At 39.3% G+C, this 22,677-nt stretch overlaps 1 protein-coding gene across 1 annotated transcript in view; it reads right to left on the reverse strand.

The window, feature by feature from the left end:
• Diaph3 (diaphanous related formin 3) overlaps positions 1-22,677 on the reverse strand; it is a 449,417-nt gene that overhangs the window by 399,023 nt on the left and 27,717 nt on the right. Inside the window, exon 3 of the mRNA XM_028758331.1 lies at positions 360-527. Within this exon, the coding sequence (XP_028614164.1) occupies positions 360-527 (168 nt within the window). The remainder of the gene's footprint in view (positions 1-359; positions 528-22,677) is intronic.

Below are 22,677 nucleotides of genomic sequence, written 5' to 3' on the forward strand. Positions count from 1 at the left end.
GCCTGGCGCCACGTGGAGGGAACTCAGTCAAATTCCTGGCTTCTGATCCCCAGAGCCACAGGATTCACAACTCTGTCCAACAGGACCCACACCCACCTACACATGAAAGAACAGGTTCAGTTCTACAAGCACAGCTGATAGAGTGCCATAAACAACAGGAGGATACTGAGGCTGGAAATGGAATGACACACCACTAAGAAACAACCCAGAGCCCCGATGATAAAGCAACTCTGTGACTACCTGAGAAGCACATGAGCTCAGACCACACAGCGATGCAATATGAAAGATGCCCTTTGAGACATCACTCTTTAATATACTCTGAGTAAAACTAAGAACCAAAACAGAACCAAACCTCTTACCATCATCTTCTCAAAAAGTTTCAATACTTCACTCTCTGACAACGACTTTGGATTGTTTTCCATTGTCTCTGCAGAGCAGTCACTGCTTCCAGACACAGTCTTCAGGTGGGGAAGAGGAGTTCTCTCTTTCTTGCTTCCTGGAATTCTTATGCTGGCAAATTTGTCCAGCTATGAAGAAAGATAAAATAACACACAAGTAAATATTTCCTCATACAGCAACTGTTATCTAGTTCTGAAAACGGGGCAAAACTACCGGGCCAATCAATCATATTGCCAACAATGAAGCTTTAAACTTAACAACATTGACCATCAGTGTTAAGAAGGTTCCAGCAGAAAGCCCATGTAAATACAGATGGGAAATCACACAACCTCACGGGATCTCAGGCCTCTGCAATGTGTAGTGCATGATAATTTTGAAGCCTTTATTTCTGTATGATGGTGGATGGCTCACACTCAGGTCATCAAGCTTGTTGGCCAGTGTCTTTACCTACTGAGCCAAGGTCCCTTATTCATGTGACAGTGAAAACAATAGGTATATTTTATAGATTATTATATAAAGTTCAGATCTTATAAAACAAAAATCACAAAATTTTACATGACAGATTCTGGTGCCAGATGACCTGTGCTTTATAGATAAGCGAACTGAACAGTTTCACAAAAGCAAGTCAGTTAGTAGTGATGGCACCAACTGTTACTTCTTGCCCTGCAAGCCTACCCCTGCCCTTCACCAGTGCCCTCAAGCATACTGTCTCCTAGTAGGGGACAAGGAGGTGCACAACAGGTCATGGATTAGGTATTTAAACTTTTAACTGCAATGCTTCTGTAGCTATGTAGACAATTAAATACCTGATAACATCTTTTTTTGTACATGCCAGCCTACACCTGAATTTTGTGGACATCTACAGAACAAGGCCTTACTTAATACAGCTAGACATTGGTTATAACAGGCTGTCTTCCATAACAAGATCAAACAGCTAACTGCTATTTGAAATATATTAATTTTAGTCTAGAAAGCTAATTATCTACTTATTCAAAATTGTTTCTCCTCACAGGAGGGAAAAAACAGATTCCTATTTCAAGACACATAAAACTTTCAAAAAGGACAGAAATCTTAAAGGAGGCTTCAAATGTTTATTGAAAGCATAATCATAAAAATCATATAAATTTTTCATCATTTATATAAATATAAGCCTATTGTTTTCACTATAATAGAGGGCCAAGAAGAATGACCCATTCACTAACATACAAAAATAACAAATGCTTAAAATATATTGATTACAGAAGTACATTACACCCTACAGTAGCAATGGCTACATATGGTTACTGGGTTAAATATTTACTTCATTAGCTGCATACACAAATTTAAGTGCTCACAGGACATATATAGTTAGAGGTTACAACACTTGTAAATCCATATTCACAATATTTCATTATTGTAGAAAGCCCTATTAAAAGACCTAGTAGAAGTATTAAAGATATCTAATACCTAGAAATCTTTATTTTTATAAATAGCATTAAATCATGTTATTATTTAATTCACTAAAGAAATAGGTCAACTAACGATGTAAACGAATGTTTACATACAAAATGCAGGCCTATGAATTATCTACGAAGATAATGTCTAGGGAAAATATAGTGCACTGTACTTACACACAGTCCATTTATCATAAGCTAAACTTCTAAGACTAGTCACAACATAGCACTGCTTGCATCCTAACAAACAAGCCACAAAAGTTGCAAAATGATAGTTGCTGTGTTTTTAATTCATCTGAAAGCTGAAGACACAGGAAAGGAAAAGAAGAGTCACTGGGAGGGGAAAGGAGGCAAGGAAATAAGGGGAATAGGGTCATTATATATGAATTGGGCATATACAAATGTATTTTCCTGTCCATGTGCCTTCAATAATAATTCAGTGTTTTCATTGTATCAAGTATTATTGTAAGTAATAAAAGAGCATATATCTAACCTTAGCAAGTTCCAGGTGAAAGTCTTAAATTTGTTTCATTTCACCAGTACTTCAAAGTTGAATTAAAATATTTCTCAAAACTAGGGAAAACTTGTTATCTGTCTCCCAGCTTCTGTGAATGGAGTTCAACAGTCTATGTATGTCTGTAAGGACAAGCCATGTTCTTTTTTAGCCTTACATGATGGCATATAATTCAAGCCAAATATACTATTAATTAAATGAAATAAGGTTTGGAAGAAATTCCTTTAGAGTAAAACAGATGGTGAGGGCACAAAGAGTGAAATGCCAAGAGGTAAAAGAAGTCCTTTCTTCATGACTCTTAGTTTTAGTTTACAAGAGTGCCCTTACTGTGTGCTCCACCACAGGTCAGGGATAGGCAAATAAACAGCAGTGAGTGTCCACTGAGCTACTGTGCTGCATGGTTGCTGGCTCAGCGATTAGAAAACCAGTAAGCTCTCTCAAAAAACCTAGACATAAAACAAATCTGCTACCAACTCTTCCCTTCAATTCTTTCTTGGCCACATGTACAGTATGTTGAAGGTTAGTACCAGGAAGAGCTAAATGGTATCCTTCCTCGGGCACGGAAGGCTCTCAGGAACTGCAAGCCGTCCTCCTATGATATAGAGCAGAGAAGAACCTAAGTGAAATGTCCACAACACAGCCCACACCTTGAAGAATCCTGACAGCCACTCTCTGAAGGCGAAGAGCAGCAGGTCAGGTCAGTTTCCGGAAGAAGCAGAGAGCAAACGTGAAATAGTTAACAGAAGACAATTCAGCACTAACCCTAAAATCAGACATCAGATTTAAAACAGAGAGCTATTCCAGAGATCTGACACTCACTAGTTCAGTGGCTAAGAAAAACTTGACCGCCATGGATGGACATCTGCTGCAAAGCAAGGTCTGAGTTCAAATCCCCAGAACCCACATGGGAAGCCAGGTGTTGCTTTAGGAACGCCTTCAGCCCCAGCTACTTGAGGTTTTAGGCAAGTGGGGACAAGAGATCATTGGGGCTTGCTGGCCCTAAACATAACTCTAGGTTCAGTTAAAGAGCCAAACCAAAGAAGAAAAGCCTCAAAATGCCTAGCAGGTAAAAAGAGCATACTGCTCTTGCAGAGGACCACATTTAGTTACCAGCATCCATGTCAGGTTACTCACAACCACCTGTAATTCTAGCATCAGAGGATCTGATACCCAGATCTTAATTAGATGTCTATTAAAAATTAGATATCTATAGATGATATCTATACACACACTAAAAAAATAAATACATAAAAAGTAGTCTGTCAGATTTTCAGTGTCACTCAGATCCCAAGTATACAAATCATGTGAAGCCACAGAAGAGCTGAATCCAAACTAAAGAAACAAGGTCCAGATAAGCCCTATTCTCAACAGACGGGCCTCTTACTCCAATCGCCTAGAAGAAGAGACCTTTCTCTTCTGAGGAGAAATTAAATGACACTTTTTGACTTATGAAGGAAAAGTTCTGCCGTACTGAAATGCTCTATAAAAATTCCTTTCATAAGTAGAAGCAAAATAAAGACAATGCAGACAAAAGCTGAGAGAGACTGGCTCCAGAAGACCTACAGGCACTACAAAAACTATTAAGCTTTTCAATCTAAAAGGCAATGGTGTGATGTAGAATTCCAGATCCACAAAAAGATGAACAATGGACAATGTATCCATTAGCTGCTGCTAGGACACACAAGAGGTGGAAAGCAGGTAATTACAAATTACCTTGCCATACAGATATTGAGCAAGGAAAACCATGTATGTAAGGAGAATGCCAGCAAGGAGAATGCATGTACGTAAAACCCTGGCATCTAACTCACCAAATAAATATTATCTATTATAAAAGAAGCAAGAAATAGAACATGTGTTCAGAAGCTCCAGTCCCTGGGTGTCTTAATTGTTCTTTGAAAACAGGCAGGAGATACCAAACTAATTTCCATAAGCCAAGGACTGGTTAGCCTCCCGTCAGTCACTACTGCGGCGCTCTAACCTCTGTACTTGTAGCATCAATGCCCGAGTATAAAAAACGATCTCACCTCTTATCACACACGAAGTGTAATGAACTGTGACACTTATCCTGAAGTGACGTTAAACACAGCATCACTGATGTAGCATCAATATTACAAATGTAAACATGCCAATAAGTGGGGAAAGGGAACTGAACCGAAGCAGTCACAAGATGGGAAATGCACAGCCTACGGCTCCACTGGTGACACAAGAGTTCACAAAATGTTTGTTTCTAACAAAAGCCTGTACTTTTAAAAATAAAAACTCATAAATGTACTGAAACTTGGACGCCCTCTCTCCCCACCATCAATCACTGCCATCACCAGCGTGCTGCCATAAGGTGAGGGTATGGTAGAAGACAGCCATGCCTTTGGCCCATGTTACCACTATGAGCCATGAAGAAGTTCCTGGTCTGGGCTACCACCTGGGGCCATGTTAATGTCAGAGGGCTGCTAAACAGAGTTAACTTGGGTAGGGTGGAATAGCTGGCCGCAACCCCTCACCTGCTGAAGTCTGTATATGGCCTGAGCAGCACACTAGAGATGGCCCTGCTGGCTTGGCCATGGGAGAGCCATCATGAGGGTATGAGGGTAAGAGAGCTAGCTGACTCCATCCCTCGCCAGGGCAGTGCTAGAGAGCTGGCCCTAGTAGCACAGTTGCAGGAGAGCTGGCAGGCTGACCAACTCAGCTACCATCCAGACCCAGATCCAGGGCTTTGAGTTGGCCCACCGCAAAATCCACTCTATCTACGGAGCACATGAAGGGGCCAGACCTGCAGAACCAGAGCTGCAGAATCTCCCTGACACAGGACAACTACAGGATCTCTGAAAAGGAGTCCTGGTGAGGATCCAGTATTAACAGTGTAGCATAACCCAGAGGCCTCTAAGCAGACCAATGACTCAATGCAATGAACATCTGCCAGTAAAGCAGTTTCGGCAAAGGGGTGTATACTGTGTGACACACCATGTCACACCATAGCTTCCACAGCAAAATTCTGGTTTGCTTTTGGTTTAGGTTTTGTTTTCTTTTGTTTTCGGGCAGGGGATTTACAAGGGCAGAGGGCTGATACGGAACGATGGGAAGATGGATAGGAATAGAGTCCATGATGTAAAATTCACAAAAAATCAATAAAAAGATTTTTTAAAAAGTAATAAATCTCACAGGGGTGAGCATTTAGCGACCCCTCTGCATGTCAGGTATGAGGGTACGAGCATAAAAGGCAGAAGAGAATAGATAATGTTCACTTAGTCTGTACAATGAAGAAAACACATGTCTAAACAGAAGACAAGCATAACAAATTCCATAGTAGTTAGCTTATCTATAGAACAGCACAAAGAAACTTGACCCAATATTGTAGTAATAAAACTACATTTGTATCAGTAAACAAAAAAATTACAGAAATAATAAATAATAAATAATAAATAAATAATAAAGTAAAATCACACATATCCCCTGAATGTTTAGAATTAAGCTCTAAGGAAAGGTCTGATGTGGAAAAGCAAACCTTCACCTCGCCATCTTATAGCTAGCCAACGGTAAAATGAGGAAAATGAGCATATCCTCTTCCAGATTCTAAACCCACAAAGGTCAGATAGCAATAGAAGATACAAAAGGATCAGTATCTCATGATCCTAATGTAACACTTTTTCTTCTTCATTAGAAAGATGAAAGACAATATATGAGAAGACCCAGGACTGGAGGGATGCTGAGTGGATGAAGGGTACTGGCTCCCAAACCTGAAGAATTCAATCCCCAGGTCCTACATTGTGGAAGGTGAGAACCAACTCCCACAAGTTGTCCTCTGACCTCAAGGCACAGTTAATGATACCTACACAGAGAGAGAGAGAGATACACATGAAAAAAAAGATAGATAATAGATAAATAGGTAGATAGAAGGTAAGAAAATAGATACATGGATACACAGAGACACATAGATACACATGATAGAGAGAGGAGATAGATAATAGATAGATAGATAGATAGATAGATAGATAGATAGATAGGCAGACATACAAATACTGATAGACAGATAGATAGATAGATAGATAGATAGATAGATAGATAGATAGATAGATAGGCAGACATACAAATACTGATAGATAGATAGATAGATAGATAGATAGATAGATAGACAGATAGATAGGCAGACATACAAATACTGATACATAGATAGATAGATAGATAGATAGATAGATAGATAGATAGATGATAGATAGACATACAAACAAATACAGATAGATAGATAGATAGATAGATAGATAGATAGATAGATAGATGATAGATAGATAGAAGATGTATAGATAGATGAATAGATACAAATATATAAATGAGTATGTTTTTAAAAGCAATACAAGAATGCATTTTCCTCTTTGTATACTAGGATTAACTCTTGATTATCTAAAGCTTAAAGCATACCCAAGAACGCTCTACTAAGCACTCCAGGTAAACTCTAAGTACAAACTCTGAGCACTATAACAAAGCTAGATCAAAGTGATCTTGACTATCAAATTGTTTTACATGTGCTTGAGAAGTTTCATTTAAAAAAAAAAAAACTAGTGCTAGAGTAATTTCACATAAAAACAGACAAATCATCCCTATCTTTGATGGGATTGCACATATTATTTGCTTTTGAAGCAAAGCACAATAGAACACATAGTTAAACTTTAAAAATATTAAAATCATTGTAGAAATTGCCTTTAGACTGACAGCAAATTCACTATTGTTATATTTTTCCAATTTACCTGAAGATGGTTTCTTTTTACAACTTATGTACTTTATCTTTATATAAAAAACAAATAATTTATATGGAATTTTCCCCAAAAAGACAAACTAGAAACTCAACTTGGGCAGGTAAAATACACAAGCAATTCACATTGGTTGAAGAATTGATTAAACACACACAAGACTGGGGAATTCTATTACACTGCTATTTAGAGGTAGAACACCACACTTAATTAACAAGGCTTTGCCTGTGTCTGGGGTATACTAAGTTTTATAAATTAATATCACTTATCTTCAGGGGAAGTTAAATGAGCACCCTACTGAGTATTATCTCATGCTGAGTAATCACACTGATAATCAGTAATGACAGCTTAAATAAATTAATTAAACAAAAAGGGTTCTAAAAAACTATCTGGATTTTCAGTTATAACATTTTGATAGTAAAAACTCATTATTTAAAGTTCCCATTGTTACAGCATTGTAAATCTCAACAGCATTTTTTTTTTCATTTAAAAGGGCAGTGTAATTTTCAGGTATTTTACAATTTTAGTAGTTTTACATATGGCTAGAAACACATTTTCCTAGAACCAAAAAGAAAGTTGAGGTTTTCATGTAATCCCGGAGATATAAGCAAATAGAAGCTCCTTCTAACTATAAAATCAATTTTACCCAAATACACACCTAAGATATAAAATGAATTATTCAAAACTTTGTCAATTTTCATGCAATCTTATATTAGGCTTCAGGAACAAATAACCAACTAAAGCAGTATGGGTTAATCAGCTTCGTTACTAACTCAGCAACTATGACCCCAGAATCTGACTGCTGAATCCAGCCAGTCACTGGCTTGTTGTGGTCTCATAACCAAGGGAGTCACAACAGTGTCTGTCACAGATACTTGTTAATAAGAAACAAAACTGTGAACTCCTTTCAGCCACAAGTCAAGGCACTCTTAGCCCTTCCCCTACCCCCATCCCCATTGTCATTAAAGGCTCGCCATATTCTCATGTCCTTTCAAATCAGTTATGAAATTCTGTTCAATTCATTGATTTGGTAACCACTGACATTCTCTCTTTCCTACTGCAATTTAACAGCCCTACCAGATCAATCATTACCTAAGTCTTTGTGTACCAATTCTCTCAAACTACATATGATCCTCTGACTTGTGTGACCAACAGGAAATTACCTATTCTGGCTTACAGAACAGATCATTAATGGCACCAGCTTCTTTCTTACATCACTCATTCTGGCAAATGCCACCTGCCAAAACTCACAAAAGACAGGCCCACATGACACAGAACTAAGACACTACTTACTTTACCAACAGAAAAAGGTATCTATTTACACAGCCCATGGATGATCATCTCGGAAGTCCTTGCCAAGCCTAAAGGTCAGCATAGCTCTCTATATCAGCAAACCTCTACATTACAGCTTCAGGAAACCCTAAGCTAGAACCATTTACCTAAGCAACAACCGAAATCCTGGCCCACAGAAAGTATTTGAGAAAACACTGTCTGTTGTGCACTGCTAAGTTTAGGAACCATTTATCCCATACCAAAAGACAAATACCACAGTGTCTGATACATATTCAGCCTGCATATTTAGACAGACAGCAGTCTACTAATGTCAACAGACAGGCTTGCTAAAGTTATAAATGAAGAATTCCTAAATTATAAAAATCATATGAAAAATAATACCATTTCTGAAATGTTTCACAACTGGGGGAAAATGCTTTGACCAAAAAATTTTTTAAAAATAAATAAATAAAAAACAGATAGAAAGAAGTGATGGTTTCTGGAACAAAGAAAGTAGTCCATGCCCAAGAGAGGCATTACAAACATGGTATATTAGGTATATTAGGGAACCATGAAAGGCTGAAACAAGAATCATACGAAAGAGAAAGTTAACAGGTAAGCAGTGTGCCTACTTGCCCAACAGCCCTTTGGGGTAGTTTGATTAAATATGGTCCCCACAGGCTTAGTCACCAGGGAGTAACACTATTTGAAAAGATTAAGAGGACTAGGAGGTGTGGTGTTGGAGCAAGTGTGTCACTGGGGATGGACTTTAAGGTTTCAAAATCCATTCCAGGCCAAATTCAGTGTCAGTGTCAGTGTCAGTGTCAGTGTCAGTGTCAGTGTCAGTGTCAGTGTCAGTGTCAGGCTCTCGCTCTCGGCTACTTCTTCAGCACCATACCTGCCTTCATACCGCCATGCTCCCTGCCAGAATGATAATGGACTAAGCCTCTGAAACTGTAAACACACCCTGAATAGAAAGCTTTCTTTTATAAGAGTTGCCTTGGTCATGGTGTCTCTTCATAGCACTAGATCAGGGACTAAGACACCCTTGCTACATGCTAGTGACATCCCCCCACCCCACAGAAATATATCACATGGGGCCTGGTTCAGAGGTGCACTGAAGAGCATTGACTACTCTTCCAAAGAACCCCCAGCATCCACATGGCAGCTCACAAGTATCTCAAGTAACTCAAGTTCAGTGTCTCTGACTCCCTTACACAGCTTATGTGCAGGCCAAACACAAATGCACATGACATAAAAATTTTTTAAAATATATACCATATTAAGATGAAAAGATGTTCATTGATCCTTTCAGGTGGGATAAGCCTACTATATCTTAGGGACAATCATAACAACTACTATACTCAGCCGGGTAGTGGTGGCACACACCTTTAATCCCAGCACTTTGGAGGCAGAGGCAGGAGAATTTCAAGTTCGAGGCCAGCCTGGTCTACAGAGTGAGTTTCAGGACAGCAAGGGCTACACAGTGAAACCTTGTCTCAAAAAAACAAAACAAAACAAAAAAAAAACAAAAAAAAAAAAACCAACTACTATACTCTAACTTCAATATCCTCAAAATCACAAAAGGGCTTTCCAGCTGTTAATCTACATTTTATGAATTCTGAACGTTAGTCAAAGCCTCCTTTGAAAATTTACTGCCACTTCTCTAAAAAAGTTAATCAACTTAAATATTTTATTCATATTTAACTTTCACATTTTTTAAACTTGCTAAATGAGGAACATCCTTAATTATGCTCATAAAACTTCTTTAATGTCTTGAAAAAAAGACTCATATAAGCAAGCATTCTACAGCCAGTAGCTCTGTGTGGGAGCTGTCTGTGCAGACCCTACAGAGGGAAGAACTGAAGTCTGCAAACAACTGGCAACAGCCTTTCTGTCAAGAAATGGACATGATGGGGAAAGATATACACTGTAGGATTTCAGAGTGCTCTAAACCAACATTTTAGCTTAAAAGACTGCAAAATCAGAACCATTATGCTACACTGTCTCTTATATCTGACACAAAAACCTTTAATTTATGCCATGACACTTGGAGGATATATACTACATACCAACAAATGTTTAGTATAAAGATCTTTCCAAAATACTTTTAAATGACATAAATATGTGATATACATACATATTACGTAGCTATTATATATATACACAATTTATGTAGCTTTAGTATATATGCCATACAGAACTAAATGAGAGCTGAAGGCAAGTCTAGTTGTAAAAAATATTGACTATAAGCCATATTTAGAAGTATTTAATAAATATAAGTGGTTTAAAAACATTTGATTTTTTTTTTGTCATAGGTAAAATACTCTGTGGTACTGGCCTTTGTGTTTTGGTTTGTTTGGTGCAGTAATAATGTTATTTCTTCCCCATCTTCACAATACAGAAAAAAAAAAACAAATTTGTCTTAAAGTTTAACAAAAATAAGATTCAACCTTTCTAAATATATCATAAAATGTTCCCTAAGTTACCTGGTGATGCACAGGCCCCAGGTTAAGATCCCTGCCTTGTAGGTTTGTTCAGCATGCTAACAAAAACGATGGTCAAAAGGAAGAAAGTCACTCAGGTTTTGAGGCCCTCAGTGAAACAGAGGGAGGGATGGAAGCCCTACGAGTGAGACCAATGAGGAGTACAACAGGCTGCACGCTCTGATGGCTCTTACTCAAAAGAAACTGGGAGCTTTTGAAGGAAGAAGCCACCAGGAAAATAAAGCCATCAAAGACCTTCTAGGCTCCAATTAGAGAAAGAAGGAAAGAAAAAGAAAGGATTAGATGACTTTCGAGTACCAGAGGGCAAAGTAGGAGGGTCTGGGAAGTCTGGAGGAGTTGAGAAAAGTAAATAGACCTAAAGAGAGACAGAGGCAAGGGATTCTTACTGAGTATAGGAATTGATTGTGACTTCTGACTGATGTTGATGTGTGTAAGCTGAAAGCTGACCTGTTTCTTATCTTGACTAATGGTATGTCTTGAATTGTAATAAGAATCAAAAATGAATCACAAGGCCCCGTGGTTTAGATCTTATCAAGGTATCTCTACCCAGACTGCCATCACCCTAGTACTGGCCCTTTGTATCACTAATGCAGGATCCTTCATGATCAGGGTCTAAGTGTTCCCTGCTTCTCTATGCCTGTTTATCCAACAATTCCCACACTTGATTTTTATCTTACTAAACACAAAGCAAGTCAGTACCCTCATCCATCCCAATGTTTCCCCATCAGTCAAAAGATTAGGTTCAAATGTCTTAGCATGATTCTTTATCGAGTTTGACTCCGACTTTTCTTCCTTACAAAACAATCTCTTTACCATTCTCGTCCTACAACATGAGATCTAGAAGTAAGGACTAGCCCAGTCTCCTGAACATGCATGCTCAATGTCATCTCTTCTTTGTATCTAGAATTTATCACATCTTCTCTGCCTAACTGATGTCAACTCAATCTCCAGCTCCCAGTTTCTGGGCCAGTTCATATAGTAGTCTTGCCAGGAGGATACCTCCAGATCTAGAACTTGCAATTTCATGGCAAGAATACTAACCTGAATCTATATGTTAGCATATGAACTTACTGAAAGAGGTAATAAATCCTGAAGGAAAGGATTGGTATTCTACTCACAAAATGACCCTGAAACTTAACATGGCTTTAAGCACACACGGAGTGTCCTGGGTGACTGTGAGTTTTACATTTAGAATAAGAAATCCATACTAATCCCAACACTGATAATTCACAGCATAGTCCTCCTACACACACACACACACACACACACACACACTCACACACACCTCACAAGAAAAAAAAAGTATAAAGAAGCATGATGAAAGAGAATGTTGTAATTTGTATTTTATTTTAAATTTCTCTCCTATTTTTAGATTTCTTTATTCATTTTAATGTATGAGTACACTATTGCTGTCTTCAGCTATACCAGAAGAGGACATCGTATCTCATATTAGATGGTTATGAGTCACCATGTGGTTGCTGGGAATTGAACTCATAACCTCTGGAAGAGCAGTCAGTGCTCTTAACAACTGAGCCATCTCTCCAGTCTGTAATTTGTATTTTGAATGTCTCTAAAACCCACGTGTTTTAAGGTTTGGTTTTGCTCATGGCAAAGTTGGGACCATATGGAAAGAGGACACAAGCAGAAGTTAGGTTGCTGGAAGTACATTTGAACGCTTTTCTTTTCTCTTTGCTCTTGGATACCTGGACCAAAAAGTCCCCCTCTTATATACACTGCTGCCATAGGCATTGTGCTGTCACAGGCCCAAAGCAATACGCCAAGTCGCCATGAAAATCTCTCAGACTGTGAGACAAATGAACTCCCTCCTAAGTGCATAATTTTAAGTACCTTGGTATAGTGACCCAAAACTAACACCAACAGTAAGGAAACTGGGCACAAGAGACACAGTAGAGCACTAAAAGTCAATTTAATAACCCAGAATTCTAACTCAAATATTAATGGTTAGACATGAAATGTAAGTTAGCTCTGTAAATAAATATTGCACTTTGAGTGAAATAGTTCAGTACTACTCAGACACAAATATCATCTAACAATATCAACAATTGCTTCCTAAACTACCGAGTTTACATACTTCAACTAGCAATCCATTTTGTTCATACCTAGGAAACAAACTATTACTGGATAAAAGTTCACAGCCAAAATTGAAACCTAGCCTTCAAAACTCAGCTGAAAAGTCATCCTCTCTGCAGTCTTCCCAAGATCAAGTTGACCTTGCTACTTCCACTGAAGTAATGCTACTTCCCTATCTGCAGTAGCATCCACTATCACGCCACACTGCAAATCCTGAGTGGCCACCTATTGCCCCAGCGTTCCCAGGCAGAGACATGCTTATAAACTTTTATATTCTGTAAGAGCATTAGACACTCAATAAATGCTTAATGAAGAGGTAGACAAAAAATGAATAAACAAGTGTGCACACTCATTGCATCTTTGTTACATCTGAAAGCTCTTGATCTTATCGCCACATTTCTTCTGATTTGAGGAGATGCTCTCTAAATCAGTCCATAAATATTTAAAAATCCTAAGATAGCACTTAAGAGCTACTGCTGAAAACCTAAGTACAGGAAGTCGTAATTAACTCATATTAATGGGCTCTGAAAGGCCCACCTGACTAAGTAAACACTTGAAATCATATAGAACTTGTTTCAATATATTGTCCTACACATACAGAGCTGCCCTGGACCATCCTAGTGATTTCTACTTTACCTAAGAGTAACATACAGCTTGGTGGAATAACTACGAAAATAAAATCACACTTTTATCACTTGCTTTTAACAAAGGAAAACATAAAAATTTAGTAAAAATGTAAAATGAAGTTTTAGTAAAGAAAGACTTCTACCCTACTAGGACATTAAATTAAAATAGTTATTAAGGTGGAGCTCCTATATATTATAGTTAACAAAAGCTGGGCAAAAATTCAAATAAACTGAATTAAATTTTCTTCCTTCAAACAAATGAAATCTGCTTCCACATATATCTTACAATACCTAGAATATCTCATGGTAGACTGAGCCCACCCTATGAAGCTACACTTTTCTAGGAATGTTTTTGGAGAAAAAAAAAAATCAGATAGACTATACTCAGAATCTGCAGAAGTGGCCTGGCAACAGAACTGTCAGAAGCAAGGGACCAGAAGAGATGAGCTTCTCAAAGAACTCATGAGAATCCACCCCAAACCAAGCAAAATCATGCTGGCTACAAGACCCTTGTCTCCATGGGCGCTTTAGCGGGAATCAGGAACCGCAGCTGTTGCCAGAATTATGAAAAGACGTCCTTAGACAAGTTGCTTCTTCTTACATCCAAAACAAATCTCACATCCTTTACCTATTGGCATATCTCAAATATCATTATTCCTTTGGGATACAGATTCTCAGTTTTATCTGAAACGTTGGAAATAATGGATTTCTCATCATATAGCTCTTTTGATATAGTAGGCCATCACAATTACAGAAACTTTCTCTGGATTAAGGTTAACGGCTGTGATACATTTTTAAAATGCCACATCCTATATAGACATGGCTTGAGAGACAAAATAAAATCTACTTCTGGAGTTTACACTTAGCACTCTGGGTAGGGAAAGGATGACTACTCCAGCATCAGCATAAGGTTCCTCATAAACACATTCTCTGGGACAGACCTACCAGAATTTCCCTGGCTACCACTGTGATTGTGAACAGTTCACTTGAACTCTCTTGTCTTTCTGTCCCATCATTTAAAATGTTAATAGTAGTACTAAGACACTTAAGTGAATAGCATTTACATAGCTAGTATATCCTAAGTACAAGCTAACGATTATACAGTACTAAATGTATATTTCATATATGGGGAATAATCATTAATTCCCTAGTTATGAATTTTCTTTAGTTCTTTAAAGTTGTATCTTAAATGTATGTATTTGGAGCACAAAAAGCTAGAAGGCCATATTAGCAGGATGGAGACATGTATTCCACTGAAGAGCTCCAAGCCTCTAGCATAAGCTTACAGCCAGTTACTGTATTCCTAAGTAACCATTCTATTACTTGAAGAGCCATATATTGTCTGAGGGCTTTATATAAAGTTACAAAACAGGATCCTACTCCAGAAGGCTTATGCGTCATGTTAACAAGCAAAAGGAACAGTCTCGTTCGCAGCCTTGTAGCAGACCTCATTCAGGGGCCTTCCCTTACCCCCATTCCCTGGGGAATCTGCCAAAAGTTTCTGTGGACTGAGCTTTCCTCCAGCCTGCCCCACCCACCTCCTTGTGTCAGTCACCTGTGCCTAGCAACACTCTCCGCCTGAGAACCAAGTGGACTCACTGACTTGGAGTCAGGTAGCAAATTTTCATTCTCTCTCCTGTCTACCATTACATTTGTTCCAGTCATGTAACAGACCACTTGCAGGGGCCTGTCCTTTCACCATATCCTCATTCACTGGGGAGTTCACAGAACCCACAACTTGACAAAGTCCAGAGAGTCACAGACTTTAGAACACTCGTCCTAAATGGGAGATTTTCAACAAACCACTCCCACAGGGCACAGGGAACTCTGCAGAAGAGAAAGCAGAGAGACTAACAGCCAGTGAGAATGAAGACATCAAGCAAACAGAGCCTTCAAGACAAAACAGGACAGAAATACAAACTCACAGACTGTGGCAGGAGGCACAGGTCTAAGCCAGATACAGTCCAAGCCTGTGAGAAGAGGACATAAGTTCCCATCTCTAACTCAGAAGCTACCTCTGATTGGCAATTACCAGAAAAGGAAAAATCTGGTTTCTCTATCTCACTCGGGATTCAAACCCCAGTTAAGGACAGACTCCATGCCAATCAGTAGATTCCAACATCAAAGAACACAATGGTATTTATGGAGATCCTTTGTTACACAAGGCTTTCTTTGAACATTTCTACCCAAAGACATTATTTGTCTTTTGCTTATTTATAATGATTTCCTGTGTTTTTATGAGAGGGGTGTGTGTGTGTGTGTGTGTGTATGTGTGCATATTTCTTGTGCTTTTTCTTTGTTTTGTTTTGTTTTTCTTTTTTTCTGTTTGCTTATGTTTTATTATGGTTTGTTTTCTTATTCATCTGTTTTCTGAGAGAACAGTGGCATGGAGTGAAATGGATGGGGAGGTAGGGAGGATTTAGTAGGAGTCAAGGAAGGGAAACTGATCAGAATTTACTATAGAAAAAATATTTTCAATAGAAAAGGCTAAGAAACAATCTATAGAAAACAGGCATAAATAAGAAATCTCAACTGGGGTATAATATGTGCAACTCAATATAGATAGATAACTCTGATTGCTGTGCAAGCCATAGCTTCCTGGGGAGAAAGAAATGGTCAAAGAGTCCAAACAGGTGAAAATGAGGACAGTGCCAGAAAGAATGTAAAGTCAAGAAATAATCAAAAGGAAACACTGGAAGGATAACGCTCCCTCATAAGAGACTGTGAGAATAAAAACAAGTGTTGAGGTAAGGGAAGGGTCTACGGAAGGGCATTAGTCCCTACAATAAATGGGACAGCCATATGAAGGTATCCAGTAGGCCAGCGCATCATCTGTCTCTACTGAAGGAAAGGTCAGAGGTATCAATGGCAGTTGCAATCTTCAGAGGTGATCATCCAAGTAAGGCACCACATGGAGAGGAGAGCGGGGGCTGCAGAAAAGAAACTGCAGAAATAACAGTTGAAGACAGGAAGACAAAACACACACTCACACAATAGAAATGAAAAAGGAAGGTCAGATGAGTATGAAACTGAGAAATTTGGTCTCCCGAAAGACAAGAAATCTCTGTTCTTCAAAGAGAAAACCAATAATTACATCAAGTAACACAGATAAGCCTAGTAAATATGCAAGACATAAAAATTAATGACTAGTACTATGAACTTGAAAAAGTCATTTCATAATGATTACCAAGTCACAACTATGCTGCGAGGTCAGCCCTCCACAGGCAAATAGCTGTAGAAGAAAGCTTGCCTAAAACTACAAGTTGGTTTTGTTTGGTGTTTTGTTTTGTTTTGTTTTGTTTTTCCTTTAAAGGTGTCTCAGGCCAGCAGGGACTGACAACCTGAGTGCAATGCCTGGAACCCACAGGGTTGAGAAGGGGATCAACTCCCAACCCTGCTATGATACACATGCACATGTGTGCTCACTCAAATGAAAAGACAATAAAAAAAGCAAGCAGCGTATTGCCTCTGTGTGGACTATGGACAGATTTGTTCTAGTCATTGTCCTCTAGTCAAGGCCACAGCCAAGAGAGAAGACCCAGAGCCCAAGCTTCTTTCTCACTGAGCTTGGCCTTTGAACTCTGGAATTCCAAAAGAAGGAAAATGATATCCTCTTTTCTACCTGAGTTGTGCTTGCAGAGATGTCTGTATTCTGAGGCCACACAACTGCCTCCTTACTCCTATGGACAGGATACCCACCATATCCTTTCCCTCCCTCCCTCCCAGGTCCTTGGGCTCAGCTCTTGCCAGGAAAGGGGAGAGGCCATGAAGGAGGAAAACTATGGCTTTCATTTTCTCCTGATCATTAAAGTATAAGGGAGAATATGCACAGGTTCTACACGAGTAACTGAGCAACTGTAGATTTGGGAATCTGTAGGGTGACGTGGAAACAATTGTGATGGATATGAAGGGACGACAACATGCTCTTACCTACAAAGTTCAAACACAGAAAGTAAAAGTGACAGAAATGAAATGAGAAAATAAAACCCAAAGCTATTAGAAAAGGAAGGCCAAAAAAGCCAAGGATGAAGAAAACATGAACATCAACTCTCAGGATATATGTACTATCTAGACGCATTCATCAGAAGCAAACTACACACAGACAATCCACAATGTGAAACATAAAGCGAAACGTACTGGGTAGGCTGGAAATCACACACACTATAGCCTGTCAATAAGAAAATTATAAATTAGATGAAGGTGTTAAGAAAATTCCAACCATTTGAGATTTAAACAATAAGTAACTAAAGGAGATTTTAACTGGGAATTACAAACTATTTCCAACTGCAGAGCAGAGGTAGCACATGCGCTTAACCCCAGCACTCAGGAGCAAAAGGCAGAGCTCTTTGAGTTCAAGACCATCCTGGTCTACACAGCAAGTTCCAGAACAGCCAATTCTACCCAGTGACAGCCTGTCTCAAAAAATGAAAACAAATTTACAACTGAATGAAAATTAAGTATCTAGTTATCTTTTCTGTTACTGTGATAAAACCAACACAAAGAAACTTGGGGAAGGAGAGGGTTTATTTGACAAAACAATAGCAGTCTATCATAGAGGGAAGCCAAGGCAGGAACTGAGGAAAACCTCTTCCTGCTGGTTCCCCATGGCCAAGGTTGTATAAGGAAGCAAGCTACCATCTACCCAGGAATGGTACCACTCACACGGCCTGGGCCCTCCCACATGACCCACCAATCAAGAAAACTGCTCCACAGACTTGCCCACAGAAAGTCTGATAGAGGCAATTCCTCAAGTGCAGTGCCTTCTTCACACTCTAGGATGTATCACCCTGATCAAAACTAACCAGCACATGAAGACATCAGTCAGCCGAGAGACACTATCACATTCCGCAAATAGAAGCTTAAAGAATGAGGTTTCTGTGAGCAACCAAAACAAAATATAGGTATACAAGTGAAGAATAAACATAGTCACTAGTCAAAATACTGGTTCTTCCAATAATCAGTAACATTGACACACTTCAACCAGACTAAACAAGAAAGAAAAAAAAATTAGAGAACAGAAACTATCAATATCAGCTTTGAAAAAACGAATTAATACACGCTACATTAAAAAGATAAGAAAATACTATAAGTAACATTAAGTCTTTATACTTGAAAACAAAGTTTTAAAAAGAAATTCTTTGAAAGATAAACTAGCATGACTCTCTTGAATAAAAAGAAGCGGATTACTTGAATAGTTGTTACTTAGTAATAGATATCGCAAACAACTATGAGAAATAAGCACACAAACAGACTGTCACCATCACCGGGCATCAGGGGAAACTGCCGGGTTCTTTTAAGGTTAAACATATACTTAGCACATGATCCCCTTCTTCTAAGCATATGTCGACAAGAAAGAGCAATAAGCAAATGCTCATTGTGACTTTATTCACAAAATAACCACAAAGGTGGAAGAGCCACACCTCCTGTAGTATTGTTAAAGAATGAGGCAGACACAGTCCAACACACCATGAGATTCTACCTATGTAAATTCTCAATATGAACTATAGCTCAGATATCTGATAAGTGTTTGTCAAGACCTATGATAGAGGAAGAATGGTAGCCACAAATGTGCACAGAGGTAACCTTTTGGGTGGAAAGGTTTTTAAATTATAACTATAGTATATGCGTAATTATAAATATTTTCAAAATATCAGACTTTAACCTTAAAACTAGAAGATTATGTATATATCAAGCATCCACTCAAAACATGCAAGATACTTATCAAATCTACTTTTATATCTGCATTGGTCTGCCAAGCACTTTTACTTAATTGTCCCTTGAACAATACCTATAAACAGATATCAAATTGTAAAAGCTAATTACTTATACAAACTGGCATTGCTAACTGGTGATAGCTCTCATTCTAACCTATCTCTCCACAGGAAAACCCCAGGCAACCAAGAACAGAAGCTAATGGAAAGGCCTGTGAATTCCTCCAGCATCGCTGCAGGCCAGTGTTTGTTTTCTAGCTCTAGCTGCTATTTGTGGGTCATCAAATCCACCTAGATCACCATTCTGTTTTTTTAAGTATTGGAGCAGAGTGAAGAAAAGTGGAAAGAAATGGAGGGGAAAAAAATCAGAGTTCACTACGATTAGAAAAACCATATACTGGTTATAAAAACCTTTGGTTCCCATTGAGAATCATCCTGTAGGTTTATGTGGGCTGAAACACAAAAGCAAACCTTACACCCTACCATGGTTCCTAGTCAAAAGACATTTGAATGCCATTGCTACAACCAAAAATGGGTAACAGAGAAACTGTTAAACATGTATCTTTATACAGTGGCAGACGAGAACTAAGGAGTCCAGCAGAAGAACTGGGAACAGCTATGAGAAACAAGTGCAAACTTCCTATCGTCAGAAGAACTCAGTGAAAGGCCATCAATATGAGGCCCACGTCCAGCTCTTTCTCCTTACCCTCCCATGCCCATCACATCCTCCCCCCCCCACCTGTTCACTTCTGAGGAAAACCTTACAAGCCCAAGTCTTCAAAGGAAACAGTGGTGCATTGGTTCATTACTTTAGAGAATAGGTCACTAGACCTATTCTCTTAAATGTGGAAGGTGTTCACATCTGTTTTTAAAGGACACTGCTTAAAGTTTACTTAAGGAGAAACCAATACTGCAATAATCCTTTGTTCCTATAACAAGACTGCTGCCTGAAGAATTCAATCCTGATAACTCACAAAATAGCCTTGAAATGAGAAGTACCCTTGCTGACCTTTAACAAAGCAACCTAAAGGGATGAGTTTATTTTCTCTGTACATAGGAGAGGGGTGTGACATGTGCATCTATGCAGGTTCATTCTCCTGTACAGAGGGCCGAGGCCGTGGAGGCCAGTAGCTGACTTGAGTGCTTTCCTCTATTTCGCCACCTTTTTTTTTTTTTAAAGTCCCAAGGATTTCTCTGTCTCCACCCATTTCCCTTGATTTGCATCCCTGACCCAAGGTTCGGACATGCACTCCCACTCCCAGCTTTTAGAGTGCTGGTGATCTACACTCAATCGTCACACTTGCACAGGAAGCCCTTTATCCCCTGACCACTTCCCCAGCCAAAGGGCAGGGTTTCTAACACTGGTGCTGCAGTGTTATGTTTCTAAGATACTGACTGTTGATTTAATGTAGGACCACAGAAAAATGCTATTCTTCTGACTTTTCTCCTGTTCTGCCCCAAAACAGCTATTCACATTAAGAAATTATGCATTAAAGCACACATGGAGCATAGATGCTCTGAAGAAGTCCAAATCTAATTACAACCATCCTGCCAGCATGGCATCAAAGCTTCAGCAGCAATGCTTCCCTAAACTCTAACAAGCCAGGCACCCTTTAAAGAGCCCTCAAAATACCCCGGCACCCATTCCCCTATCATAGTTCAACCATCATGTATACACTTCCCCTGTACAGCCCTGCAGCAAATGTGGCACACTGTGTTTCTGTGTGCACACCAGGAGGCAATTATAAAGAGACAAGAAGGACAGGAAAGCCCAAAACTGGGAGCAGCGCTTCAACGAGCTTCAGACTATGTGGAAGCCACTCGAACCCCAAGAGAAAGGAGAGAAGCTATATAACAAGCTTCGCTTTACAAACAAATGATCAAGGCCACAGAGCGAGGCGGGAGGGAGGCTCCAACTGTCAACAAGCCTCTCCTGCCTCCAAGTGCACTGCTCTCTCCCTGTAGCCATCACCAACATGGAAAAAAGGGATCTTTTCTTCTCCTGTTCAAGACAGTCATGCTCATTCTCCTCCTCAAATCAAAGACAACGGCCAGTTCATCCTTCTCCAGACCACTGCCCCAGTCTTCGCAGAGGACAAGACAGAGCACAAGATCAGAAAAGTGCCAAGGAGAAGCTGCAGTCAGGTACCCAGGTGAAAAGATGGGCTAACCATCCAGGAGACAGCCATGTGCACAGCCAAGATGAAAGTGGGATCAAGGCAATCAATAGAGACCAAGCAGGTAGATGGTCAGAGTAACTGGGGCAGGACCAACATCAGAGAAAATTGTAAGGCTTGCTGCAGAGCCAGGACGTGGAGGTTTTGCCTGTAATATCATCAGCCCACAGGAGGCTGAGGCAGATAAATGGCTTTGAGTTTAGGATCAGTGAGGTCCAGACTACCAAGTGAGACCCTCTCAAAAAACACAATTACCCACTAAAAGACATATCAGATGCTTTAGAAAAGTATGAAACATGTATTGTCTCACTGTCTCTACCTTCCAAAAGTTTAAACTGGTGAGAACAGGAAAGTGCCATGTTAGAGATGCACTTAGCTACCAAATATTTTGATCTTGTCAAAGTCAAGCATAAAATGAAAAGTAGAAGCAAGGAATGGGAGCAGGAAGGAGAAAAGAATGAAACGAGTTTTCACTGGGGAGGAATCCATCTTTAACACAGCAGACACCAAGGATGTATTCTAGAGTGGCCTATTAGTGCTACTCCATGATGGTTTCTAAACTCAAGTAAATGCTGTGGCTTTGGAGTGTGCAAGGAATGCCATGTAATGAAAGACGGCATCTGAAACAAAAGCACACTGTGTCTAAAGTTTGAACAAACCTCCAAAGTATATAGATTATGATCTAAATGAAAGGAAGGATGCATCGTGTCCAAACCTCAGCCTACAGCTGGCCACATCCAGGGAGAGGAGAGACTCAGCACAACACAAATATCATAAACCCCCTTAGAACATTAGGGGGGTTGTGTGTGCATGTGCGTGAGTAAGTGTGCACGCATGTGCATGAAGGCCGGAGATCAACTTCAGGTGAGATCAACTTCAGGTGTGTTCTTCCTGTAGGCTTTCCATCTTACATTTTGAGACAAAGTCTATCACTGAACCTAGAGGTCACCAATTAGGCTTTAATAGGTCACCAATGAGTTTTAAAGATATATGCCTGTCTCTGCTGAGGTGAGAAACACACACCATCACTTGAAGCTTTTCATAGAGGGGCTGGGATCCAACTCAGTCCTCACTCTTAAAATAGCAGGTAATTTACCAGCGAGTCATCGCTTTATCTTTAATCCATTTTATAAGACTTTTGTTCTACTATGTTTTGTAACTTGAACATGTTGAACTCATAAAACATTATGAACGAACCTTGAACACAT

This window comes from Grammomys surdaster, unplaced genomic scaffold (genome assembly GCF_004785775.1).
Source record: "Grammomys surdaster isolate TR1022 unplaced genomic scaffold, NIH_TR_1.0 126189, whole genome shotgun sequence".
NCBI classification, from domain to species: Eukaryota; Metazoa; Chordata; class Mammalia; order Rodentia; family Muridae; genus Grammomys; species Grammomys surdaster.